This window comes from Acanthopagrus latus, chromosome 7, assembly GCF_904848185.1.
Source record: "Acanthopagrus latus isolate v.2019 chromosome 7, fAcaLat1.1, whole genome shotgun sequence".
Taxonomy (NCBI): Eukaryota; Metazoa; Chordata; class Actinopteri; order Spariformes; family Sparidae; genus Acanthopagrus; species Acanthopagrus latus.
This window is the reverse complement of record NC_051045.1, coordinates 7478262-7491318: the sequence shown is the minus strand read 5'-3', so window position 1 is coordinate 7491318 and position 13057 is coordinate 7478262. Positions and strand designations below refer to the sequence as shown.

The window sequence follows — 13057 nt, the reverse complement described above, 5'->3', positions numbered from 1 at the left end:
CTGACCTTAACCCCATCCTGCTCAACCACAGCCCTAAGTATAGTGTAAGTGCGGTTCTAGGATGGATAATTACAATACATGTTCCTTTGTAATTACACCCAGTATAACAAACACTGTGATCCCAAGAACACCTTTTTATGGAACTGAACCCAGCACCCTTCCTCTTCTGCCACAAGGAGCTCATGAAAATGAGGGATTTCATCTGAAAATGCTTCTGTCGACAAAGAATGTTTTGTCTCTAATGTGAAACCTTGTACCAAATCATTCTGTCAGGAAAGCGCAGCTGAATACTGAGCTGCTCCCGTTGACTGAATGCATTTCTTGGTCCGTATTTTTTCGCTTTTATTTTGAAGTCCACTGCTGGCAGCGTGAGTAAAGCTACACCTATGGGTGTCCCAGCTCCACTCAAGTCTATTTCTGTATCTGAAGGAAAGGTGATGGGTTGGAGGGGGGGCAGGTTTGGGGCAAAGCAAACAGCGAGGGTCTCAACACTCAAAGTAAACATTACCCTATGTTTGAACTACACACCTTCGGCTCTACAGTTCTCCCACACACTCGCACTCTCCCCTCTGAGTCTTATTCCTGCTAACACCCCCACCAGCCGGCCTGGCTAAATACCCTGCTTATCCCAGAACCGTCCCATAAATCAGAGAGGAAAAGCACCTCTGACAAGGTCTCACCTCCACGGCCAGCTGCCCTTAGCCGGTAGCTCTGACTTGCATATAGAGGCTACTTTGGAATAAATGGACTAATGGTTTTTCAGAGTAACTTTCCTAATAACCACCTCTGAGGATTTAAGAATGTTTCATCCCCAAAACCTTAATGCAATCAGAATAAATCCCATTTATATGCCCACCTAGCCCTCCTACCTCCACCCTCCTAAAATGAAAAGTCTGTTTTTCAGAATCAAGAGCATGAGGCAATGCATTTAGGGATTTAGAAGTTTCGAACATGCTTCCTTATGGTACGACTTGTTTCAATCCGACAAAATCATTGAATTCAATCTTCTGAGAATGTCAGTGGGTTCAAACACAGACTCAAGCTATTTGTGGCTTTAATATGCTCTAAGTGCATAAACCAGAGGAGATCTACAACAGCAGCGATATTCAAAATGACACACTACCCCAGAGGAAACTGCTTAAACATCTGAGTGTTGCCCAACATCTCTTTCTTCTTTGCTTTTGTTGTTCTGACTTTGTTTATTCATCCTTGTCTCAAAGCGCCAGCTTCATCCTCAGCTGCCTTAACTTGTTCCTAACAACTGTGATTCCTTCAACACAAAAGAATGAAAGAAACTCTCAATGAAAAACACAATCTTTTCATCTTGGGCATGAGTCAATTACCAGGGCAGTATTTCTGAACACGCTACATGTTTTTTTGTTTTTTGTCCTAGAGCGTTCAGAGGATCGTCCTCTGGACTGAAGGGAGGGATGTATTGACTCTGACATGTTTATTTCCATGGCAGAGACATGTTGTGTTTCCAACAAGACCAGCACATTTAGCTCTTGTTGTTCATGTGTCTGTTGGAGTACTCCCAGTAACTTTTATGGGTGGGTTTTCTAAACACTGCTTTGATGAAGATGGACTATTGTAGTTTGTGGGCCAGGATTTCATGATTTGTATGCATTTCATTTTGTGAAGCTCACACCAAAGGCAACAGGAATGTGGGATGGGTCATTTGGCGTTAGTGTTTGATCGTCACAGTTTACTTGTTTCACTGGGTTTTGGCGATATGACATGAAATTTTTACCATAGTATTTTTTCTTTTGGTGAAACTGTATCGTGTCAGTATTGTATCATGTTATTACTAAAATAAAAGCGATACGCCACATGATTCTACCTCGACGTTGTTCCAGCACGCTACAACAGACACCATCCACATTGGCTGTGGGACGTGTTGACACTAAGTTCAGAATAAATAATAACCTACGGCATCGATAAAACACACAGCTACGAGGCTTGAACTGTAACGATCCTTCCTTAAACTTAATTTTGAAGCTTATCCTGCTTTATACATTGCTGGCCCTGTATGATCTAGCCTGTATGAGTTTCCAGTTGTTACGGGGGATATTTACAACAGGGTCTTCACTTCCTCAGAAGATATGAGTAGATGAAGACGTTTGTGTTGGTTATTGCAGTATCAGGGAAATTGGGGTGCTTTGTTTTTATCGCCAACACATTAACAAAGTTGCCATTAGCGAGGAAAAGTTGTGGTTACAGGATGTAACTCTGGCTCTATGAGTACATGTTCAGCCCCCTAGCTGCCATTGTGAAGCACATTATTTGAAATGCGCTGAAACACTTATGACGATAATGACGACTTGTAAAATCCATACCATGCCTGACTCTGGTGAAGAACCCAGCATATCCCCCACAGCCTTACTGATAGATCTTTATCACATTATTTTTTTTTTATTATTATTAGCTGCTGCTCTAACTGTACTTGTTATGAGTAATGTTTTTGCACAAGGACGTAGTTGTAGTGCAGACTCGCCAAACTTCAAAGATGTGAGGGCAACGAGGGAGCAGCTTCTGTGCAGTCTGTTACATAATTTCACCGCTTTACGTGGTTTTTACTAAGCATAGAGGCTGTTTTGTTTGTTTAAGTGCCTAAATGCATAGCAAGCTGCCCTCTTTCATCAAATTAAATTGCACTGAAGTCATCATGTATCAAAACATGGCAGTTACATACCAGAGATACTTACAACGATATCTGGTGCTGCTCGTTTCTTACTCAACAATGGCCTGGAGCAATAACAACATCAAACACAGTTGTGCTGAAAAAAAAGATATATAATTGGCAGGTTTTCTTTTGCACTTTTTGTATATATGTATTTTAATTTCTTCCCTCTGGAGAATATCACACTTACATAACCTCAGCTGGTGTGTTACGCTGTCAATCTTTGAATCCTAATTGGAGTTTCCGACTTCAGGCGTGTTTTTTCAAAAGTGTGTTTGGGAGCCTGAGACTGTGTGTTCATGTGAACGAGCGAGTCGACAACTTTGCAGACGTGAAAGATAAAGTGAACTGATGCTCCAAACAGTAACATTAATAACATGATGAAAAGAGGTGTTCTTTGAGTTTCTGTCATAATGAATATTAATTGCTACAGAGACTGGGCACCAGGAAACCTGACAGTAAGATAGATATTTTGCTGTGATTAATGCCTCGTCTATTGAAAAACACTTCCTCACACGGCCACTCCTGCTCTTATCCTGTCTGTAAGGAGAAAGGCTGGCTGCTCCTCAGGAGAATTCATATTGTTCTCACATAATATAAATCAATACAGGGCTTGGGGAGCTCCTGCATCACTAAATGGCTTTGTGGAAACTTAGCGAGACAGGGGCCATAACTGTCCCAGGTGCTATATTCATTACCGAATGTTGCACGGAAACGAAAACCTGACAAATCATTACAGGAATGATGGTACTATTGGAAGAAACCTTAGCTGGTATCACCTTATTTGGACAGCCCTGTGTTGCTGCCATGACTATGTGTTTGCTATTTTTAAGCTTAGAAACCAGACTCAGACATTTAATACGTTGTCGCAAACCTAGCATGTCTCTTGGAGACGTGGAAAGTAATGTTGGTCACTTTGGCTTAGAAAGTTTGTGCAGCAGTAGTCTACAGAGGTTGACTGAAGTGAAAAGTTCAGTTCACAGGACTTGAAATTGGCTTGTTCATTTTTGTTGTTCATCGTTCTTAAATTTTGTATTCGGTACACAATCTTAAGTTAAATTGCTGCAGATCTCCTACATTGTATTCTGCTACATTACATTACATTTGCATTCAACTGAGATCTGATTTGTTCACAAAAATATTCATTTTCCCGGAAGGTGGAGGCATGACCTGCCCTCCTCTGCCTCTGATTGGTTTACATTGATATTCTTAACCTAACGCTAACCAAACTCGCTCCTCATGTCAGCTAACTCAGCCAACAACGATAACAAGTACTAGCTTTTTTTGTTCCTTCTCTGCATATTCTTAGACAAAATGGCATCCGTTGGGAACTTAGATCATTGTAAATTAGGTTTATTCCATATCTGTAAGAAACACCAAAGTTATTTTCCGGCTTTTTGGCTGTAATCTTGTTTGCACAATATAGTCATCTCTCTGTTGCTGTCCCTCAATTGCTGTTGACTCTGGAGATGCCTACAAAACCAAAACAACAAAACCAACAGATATGTTGTCAATTTTAAATATAGACTGATTCACAAATGCACAGCTTTTATTTTTGCCTCGGATGTTTTCAGAAACACATTTTGGTGAATTATTTTGTAATATAAGAGATTTTCCAAACGACCTGTAATCTTGGTCTGGTTTGAAATTCAGGAGCAGACCACAAGTGACAGTATTCATCCAATCAGGTGCAGCCAGTGTTTGTGTGGTTGCAGTAGGGTGTAGCTTGAATGCACCTGCCAATCATCTATCAGGACACTGCCTGATGGCATGTCCATCAAGTGATAATGTACCATAAATATCATGCTTCAGGGCTAAATAGTTATCCCTCTCATTTCAGATTTCATTGTCTGGTTTTTTTAAAAAAATGGGTTACTACTTGAACAAAATTTCAGTTTTGTTTTTGCTATCAGTTGTCATTGTAGGCATGATAACATGCTGAATTAGCATTTAGCACAAATATACCAATATATTATATCTATACCATCTGTATTGACTTGATTCAGACACGATATACTCTAAACACGATTATTAAGTATCACTAGAACCTCAATGCAAACTCAATGCAAACTCACACAGCTGGCAGCAGTGTTAGGATTGGTATGAATACTGGGCTGTAACACCAGCCTTAATAAACTTATGTTGTTATCTTGCCAAGATGTTTGCCTAAAGGTCTTCTAATCTCTTGTGTTGTGTAAGTGAGGTTCAATTTTGCGGTTCTGCTTTTCCACAGAGTTTAAGCATTCCACGCTGTCACTGTCCTCCCTTTCACATCAGAATTCATGTCCTCCAGGACTAGGCAGATATAGCCAATATGCTAAGCTTAGGGGTTTAGGTTGCAGGTTATTTCCCATTGGGATCAGCCGGCTCCTGCAGAGGGTTTGTGATAAGAGTGGATATTGGAAGCTATGTAAACCTTGTTAAGCTGCCCTTCCCCAGTGTGCAGGAGGGTAATCCTAAACACCTGGGCTAGTTAACTGGGATTTGGTGGGATTAGGGGCTCCATAAGGCAAACCTGATCATGCTTCTGGTTAAATCCATTTCCATCCTTATCTTTTCAGATTCTCTCCATCCAGCAGTTACACAACAGCTATCTTAATACTGAGCTGTTTTATCTCTGCCCATATCTGTTCCTCGGGGCTATGAGAACTAGTCGAGCATGAATTTTAGAGGTTAGTCTGGGCTTCAGAATCCAGATTTCAGTCATACTGTAGGCTGCGTTTCCTTTTAAAAGCTGAAATGTGTTGTTCAGCCGTGTGAAGGCTGCTTGTTCTGTTTTTCCATTTTACAAGATTTTGCTGGTTTTGACTGTAGCTTTGCTATCATCATGTCAGCCTGTCTGTTGGTCCACCACTTTCTTCCAGACTGGGATATCTTGTCATGAAAATTTGACATTCATGGTCCACAAAGGATGAATCCTAATGACTCTGATCCTAAGTAGCAATAAAGGAGTATGCCATTATCTGTTAGTGTGCCGGTTCAACTGGCTATATTCCCTGTATCCCACCGGAAGTGGGTGGTGGTAATTGGGAGTTGTTAACTTAAGCCAGAAATTGATCAGAATTTGCTGTATTTATTAGTTAAAATAATGACTTCAGTCTGCTAATCAACAAGGATTTTCCTTGACAACAAGTACAGATGCTCACATTTTACCCAGATATTATTTGTCCTGGAAAAACGCACCTTATTTATTTGTATTCATTATTTCTTTTATGACCCGTTTTTAATGTCCAGTTAAGTGGGTATTGGAATACATTTGAAATTGTCACTGTTGTTTCTGGGTCTTGGTATTTATTGATTTACTGAGTGGTCAACTGTAGCACAATCAAGTCGATGGATCGATTACCCGTATCTGTATTTTGTGGTCTTGCAATGACACCATCGTATGGAACATTTCCGCTTCATTATCTAACCATTCCCTCTCTCTTTCCTCTTTTTTTTTTAGATGTGGACGAGTGTGCGGAGGCGCTTGACAACTGTAGCATCGATGCCATCTGCCAGAACACCCTCAAGTCATACAAATGTATCTGCAAGTCGGGCTATAAAGGGGACGGCAAACATTGTGAAGGTAAAAGTCTTACTGGATTAACAGCTCTTTTTCTGCTGTGGTTTGAGGCACAATCTGCTCCCCTCCAGGAAGATTTTTACAGTACATTGAAGTAACAGCCAAATTTCTCATGTTGATTTGTCTTATCTCACTGAACGAAAAAAGCCCCTGGGCCAGTGACAGGCTTGATAAGAGCTTCTGTCTCACTCAACATAACTCATTAGTTTCAAGACTCTCCTGAAGAGGGAGGAGAGACGAGGGAGCAAGCGGTGGACGGAGGAAGGGGGAAAGCCAGGTGCAGAGTGCTCCTTTGTGACAAGATGAAATGAAGCAGTAAATTTCCTACACATGTTAGAGGAGAGAATTAAGATAGTGGCTGAAACAGCAGTCAGAGGCCCTGCCAAGCAGTCAGGGATATTTCCACAGCCAGAGGCAGACCTCGTAGACTGTCAGACACAAGTCTGTTTTTCTAGCCTTTTTCAACGTGCCCAAAGCCTCCGGATCATTATATCCCACAATTTTTATTAGTATTATTACAAAACCATATTTCACAATGTCATTTTTTTCCTCACTGTTATTATTCTTTCATTTACTTGACCGAGTGTTTTTCATGGCCTTCTGCCTGTAGGTCATAAAAGTTTGCTCTACTGAATCTATTGTAGAATATGTGCAAGTTTGGGTTCCTTTTGAACTGAACGTTTTTCTGAATGCTTCTCAAGTCTGATACACTTGTAAAATGAAAAATACAAAAGCGGTATTCATATGATAAGGGAGAGTGACAGAAAAACAAACCATTTACGAATCTGTTGATTTTAATATAGGTCAGCAGGCAGCATGAAGACGATGACAAAAGTATTTTCATGTCTTCGTGCTTGGTGGCTTGATTCTCATTACAACATAAACAGCCCCTCATCCTGCCTGTCTTTGTACTGTAGTCTGCGGGTCAGTTCTGACTTTTAGTTATCGTTATCTCAACAGTTTAACATGTAGCAGTAGCGCAGATTTTTTCATTTATCATCTGCTGTTAAAGGATAAGTTTCTAAGGGACATGGGACACATTCTCCTAATCATACTGGCCAATGAATTTCTTAAGGTGCTTTTAATGAAAGTGATGGTCATTTTTCTCCGTAAAATGTATCCAAAAGCTTATCTGAAGCAGAATTCACAGACTTTTAGTGTAAAATTTCCTCTTTGTGTCTCCCCTGACTTTGTTTTCTTGTTGAATTGAATTGTTGCAGAGGAGTAGTAGCACCATAGTAACAAAAAGAGGGAAATTTGTTAAAGGTTTCTGTAATCTGTGAAGCCTGACCTCGCAAAATATGAAAATGATTCAGTTTTGAAGGTCGTTTGATTTTTTAAAAGAATTTGCTTCACTCGGTAATGTTAATTTTAATGACTTGTGTTTTAATTTGAAGGATTATTTCTAATTGTTTATCATATTGGATGTGTGATTACATTAGTTACCCTTTTCTGCTTTAAATGAGAAGATCATGAATGTAATTTTTTACTCACTGCTTTTACTTTTTAACAGCACATTGTCTATTTATGAGCTCTACAGATGGATCATTGATCATCCTCTGATGTTTAACAATGAGGACTGAGATGATTCACAAGTCAACATAATAAATTAGTGTTAAGCTAAGAATAGACGGTCACGTCTTATGGTCACACATACTGACAGCTGTTTTGATGCCGTTGATTAACTTTGCTCGTGTGACTTGAGTTTTTGTGTATCTGCTTGTTCAAGAACATCCTTTGAGCCGTAAGATGCCTTTATTAACAGATATGGCATCACATCCAAATTAAAAAATCTGTATGTCTTCTACGTGTTTTTATGCAAAACTCCCCCAAATCCTGATGTTATTTTTGGAAACTTTGAGGATTTAAATGTTTCTCTGCAACGGATTTTTTTTTTTTTTTTTTACTTTAAATTTTGATGGTGTTTTGCCATTTTTCTCAATTTGTCTAATGAGTAGTGGCGAGAGCAGAAGTATGGGTATGGAGACGAATGTTTAACAGCGTTTCTGCATCTTTTGGGAGGTAATTGTTGGAGTCAAATATAAGCTCTTGTACACGTGCCTGGTCCCACATTAATTGGCATTTATTAAACAGGATCAGTCGTGCATATGGTTTTCTAACTTTGACGAACAGAGTGGGTATGAATATCTCTTAGTTTGTGTTTGCACTCAGTTTAAAAGGTGAAGCTACTCAGAGTTTTATGCATCTGTATAAAGAGACAACAATAGAAATAAATCTAGATGCTTATCCTTCTATCCCTTGACAAAGGCAGACAATAGACAGTCATAACAGTTCCACATCTTGTAAATATAAAGGGACAAAACTTTGTTGACTTGGGGAGGACGTGACAAGCATAGAATAAAAACCAATTGAAAGCTGCTGGAGGAAAATCACTTTTGTGTTTCATGTTGTGGGTGTTTCAGGTTTAGAGAGGAGTAGAGCAGCGATGGGTGATTGTGTGCTGCGAATGGGGAATGACAGAGATGTGTGGGAAGTTGAGAAGCAGGGAGCAGGAGAGTGTTTCTTTGTTTTAGTCCCATCCCTCTGCTGTCAAGTCCAATTAAGTCCTGAGTGAGACAGCCTCAAAGAGGAGCTGAACGACCAGGATCATCGGCCCTAAATGGGCCAGTAAGTGCTGAGTTGAAGTGCGCCGTGTTCTCAGTCCACCTTGTCCCGGTCTCCTCAGTACGAGCCCCTCAACCGTCATCATAACCATAACAGACAACTCCACTCAGGCTGTCATACCAATCTGCAGTCTCTCTTTATCTTTCTGCGTCTGTTCCTCATTCGTGTCTCACAGTTCTTCAGTTTCAGTACTGATGAACGTAAAGGTTAGATCGATTGATTACTCTGATGGTCGATATTCACCTTCTGTTAAGTATTGGACCAGTCAGCCTGTAATGCCAATAATGCCAGTACTGATTTAATGGAAATTCCTTTCTGACGACGTCCATCTGACGCATGGAATGGATTCATTTCCCTCAACAACTTTATTTCCTTTTTAGTTTTAATTGTCCAATGATGTGTTTTGTATAAATAGACATTTATGTACTTTGAGCTGCAAATGACTTCATTCTCTGGGTGGAAGCCTTTTTAGTACCCTGTACTGGACAAGAAGCTGTTTCAGAGGCTTTTACATTCTGCCAACAATAAAATTCCAAAGGGAAAAAGCAATGTCTTGGCCTGACACTGGCCAAAATTTAAGGATATTAAATATGGTATTAAAATTCTCAGTTTTAGGCCTTTGAAACAAAACAATATCAGTCAAACTCTGGCATATGCCCATGTTACATCAGTAACAGGTGAACCAACTAATTACCACAGCTGTTGTCTCATCTCCATTTACCTCGTAAGTGCTCTTATGGAAGTAGAGATGGAACAAAACTCATCATTTTAATCGTCTGTATTGCCGCTAATGGTTTTAGTGCACTCATTAAAAGAATGATTTGACATTTTGGGAAAAAAATGCTTGTTTACTTTCTCACTGAGAGTTAGGTGGGAAGATTGATACCACTCTTATTGTACGCAGTAAATATACAACTACAGCTGGTTATCTTAGCATAAAGGCTAGTAACAGCTAGTCTGCCTCCATCCAAAAGTGACACATTTTTACCTCGTAGCACCTTGTAAAGCTCAGCAATTAATGTGTTGTGTAGTTTTTTTTTTGTATCTGTACAAAGATCAATCAAAAGGTACTTGAGGGAAAATCTTCTGCTTTTGAGCACCTGAGAAAAGATTAGATTAGTGGCGTTAATGTTTTGGACAAGAGGTTTAACAATAAAAACAGAGGAGAGTAACTTAACATAAAGGCAAACGCTTGTGGCCAGGTCATGAATCAGTGCTCTTTATTTTATTTAAAGAATTTAGGAACTGTGAGAGTTTGTGCTGTTCTGTCTTCATTAGATAAATTGCAAATTGCCTTTGTGTTAATACCAGAATTGCAACACTAATGCAAGCAAAATCCTTTCCTATCTGTTTACATAAACACAGTTGACGACACCTGTCATCTTGAAGGGTTGTCCGACTTCACAGGAGGAGATATGACCCCTTGTGTCTCTGCTCAGAGTGGCAAGGGGGCACTTGAAAACGAGGGGTAGGGGTAAAAACTAGAAACGGGTACACAGCACCACATCAGTTTTATCTCACTAATGAAGACAGTGAGGTCTTCTTCACTATTAACCAGTGATTCCTTCCCTGTAATGAAGAAGTCTCTAGTAACTGTCTTGCAGTAAGAATTTTACCTTTTGTAATGTAGAAACCTGATTCTGTGGAACAGCTGCTCATTAACTTTCCACATGGAGAAATTTGGAAAATCTACTTGACAGAGAAAAATCTGGATGTGGATATTCTGGTCTAATACTCTCTAATAAATTCATTTTATTGTAAATCTTTTCATTTCTCTTGGCTTCCTTATAAGATGCCTGGAGAGAAAAGCTGTGTTTCATGTACCTCACCTCTGTTAAAAACTGAGCAAAAGCCAAGATATACATGAGATATTTATCTGAATACAGGATTGTAACTTCACGCTGTCATAATACTGTCAGTATTGACAGTCTATTCATCATATCTTGAAATTTAAAACAAAAGCCTGTCAAGCCACAATGTCTCACTTCGGTTCGGATTACACCAATTACAGATAACGTGTTAATTAACACTGGTACACAGATTTTCTCACATTCTGACTGAGCCATAGTTGCTGTTTTCCTCCTATTTCTAGTCTTTATACTAAGCTAAACTAAGCTGCCTGGCTGCTAGCCTTAGCTTCGGGCAGATGTGAGTGTGATATTGATTTTATCATGTGATTCTCAGCTAGAAAGCGATTAACTCTGTATCCCCAAATGTCAAACTACTCTCTCTTTTAAGGATCATGATTGCTTCGAGTTTCAGTGTAACAGCTCTCACATGCCTTTTTTATTTTTCTCTCTCTCTCTGCAGATGTGGACGAGTGTGCGACCGAATATAACGGCGGCTGTGTCCACGAGTGCATTAACATCCCAGGAAATTACAGGTGCACTTGCTATGATGGCTTCCGCTTGGCACATGACGGACACAATTGTCTAGGTGAGTGTGTGATGTCGGGGAGTGTCTGTGCACTCAACACAGCGGGTGTGTGTCTTCCTATGGGTTTTAAACATATTTTTTCTCTATATTCTGCTGACTTAAAATAGATGTATAAGGGGCTTTTGTAAGTAGAACATGTACATTAAACTCATCCTGACGTAACGCATGTCGATGCATAAATTCTTCTCTCATCATGGATGGTAATATATGTTTCATGGCTGCATCGACTGCTGCATCAGATATTAGCCATTTCCCGATTTCACAGGGCGGATAGACTCCAAATGTGTTTTCGCAGGAGAAAAAAGCAGACTTTTCTGACAAAAATGGGTGAATTTATGAAGATCTTGACCCTGAGCTGGGAGCTCTGAGTGAGCCGTCAGCCGACCGTGCTTTCCCATGGTTTAATATTTCACCAGTGTGCCATTCATACTAACCTCACAGAGAATGCATTACGCTTAAAAGGTTATGAAATGAAGGGGGGGAAAAAACACTTTATGCTGCAAAGAGCTGCTAAACATAGACATCATCCACCAAACCCCCTCCTCACTCTCCCTTTCTGTTTAGCACCCTCACCCATCCTTCATCCCTTTGTTTTGTTTTGAAACCCCCAAGTCAGACCCTGCTGCTCCCCAGAAATCGTCTCCCTCTTTGTTACGACCCCAGCGTGATGCATTTCACTTGATATTAAAAGGCGCGTAGCTCCTGTGAGCTTTCTGAAAAAGTAACCAACGCTTTGCTACAGAGGATTTCACATTCCCGTGAAGTGATGACAGAAAAACTTATCGGCACTTAACAATCATTCTTTTGTGAAACGGCATTTACATAGGGGCATACAAGGCAACACGCTCGTATCAGTCCCACATCTACTTGCTGAAGTAGGATTAAAGCACGCTGGAATTGAAAACACATCTTTTTATCGATAATAAACCTGTTCTGACTCGACCATGCCCTCATGTCTCAGAGCCTTACTGTAGTTGTCTCTTTATCCTTCGCTCCCTGCCTCCTCCTCGCTCGTGCGTTTGTATCTACAGTGTAAAGCAGGGCTATTTTCCAAGCCATTTAGCAACAGCGTTCAGCTGTGCGTGGATCATTTGCTGCGTCGTGGATCAGCTCCTGCCTTGCGTGCAGGTGTGTAATTGCAATATATGGTTGCGTGGTTGCTGCCATTGCATCAAACAGCACCGCATCCATCGATCCCTTTGATTAAATTTGTCATAGTGAAACACACACTATCAAACAAGCTTTCAAGTTTTTAACTCTGTCTGCCATGTTTTATTTTTTCCTGCAAGTAGCCGGTATTCAGGAAGGCAAGGACTTCTTTAGAAATCTCTCATGTTCCCTTGAAGATATTCATCCAATAGATTTTTAAATGAGTAAATATATGCAATCTCAACAAGGCAAACAAGAGCATAAAGACACACTGAGTGGTAAATACACATATATATATATGGCTGTCAAATACAAATCCAACTCTTGCCTTGAGACCTCAAAGGACTCTAAAGACCACTTTTTTTTCGAGAATTTAACCCATTCTAATGCCTCCACTCCGCTCAGCTAAGGAAATAATCCTCAGCACAAACACAAGAGAGGAGAGGAAGAGGTATAGCCGAGGTTTCATGTTAAGGCCCCAGCTTCCTCTTCCAGGTTTAAGCTCCTTTTGGCCCCTGAGAAAAGATTAGTCCCTTTGGCCCTGCAGTGGAGAGCAGCTAAGCAGCTGGTTCCCAGACTAGGTCAGACCCCTCAGAGCCCCT

General features: G+C 40.3%; 1 protein-coding gene across 2 annotated transcripts in view; it reads left to right on the top strand.

Annotated features, from left to right (window-relative positions):
- scube3 (signal peptide, CUB domain, EGF-like 3) overlaps positions 1 to 13057 on the top strand; it is an 83811-nt gene that overhangs the window by 13285 nt on the left and 57469 nt on the right. For both annotated transcript variants that reach the window (XM_037102992.1, XM_037102994.1), the window contains exons 2-3: positions 6126 to 6248; positions 11181 to 11306. In XM_037102992.1, the coding sequence (XP_036958887.1) occupies positions 6126 to 6248; positions 11181 to 11306 (249 nt within the window). The remainder of the gene's footprint in view (positions 1 to 6125; positions 6249 to 11180; positions 11307 to 13057) is intronic.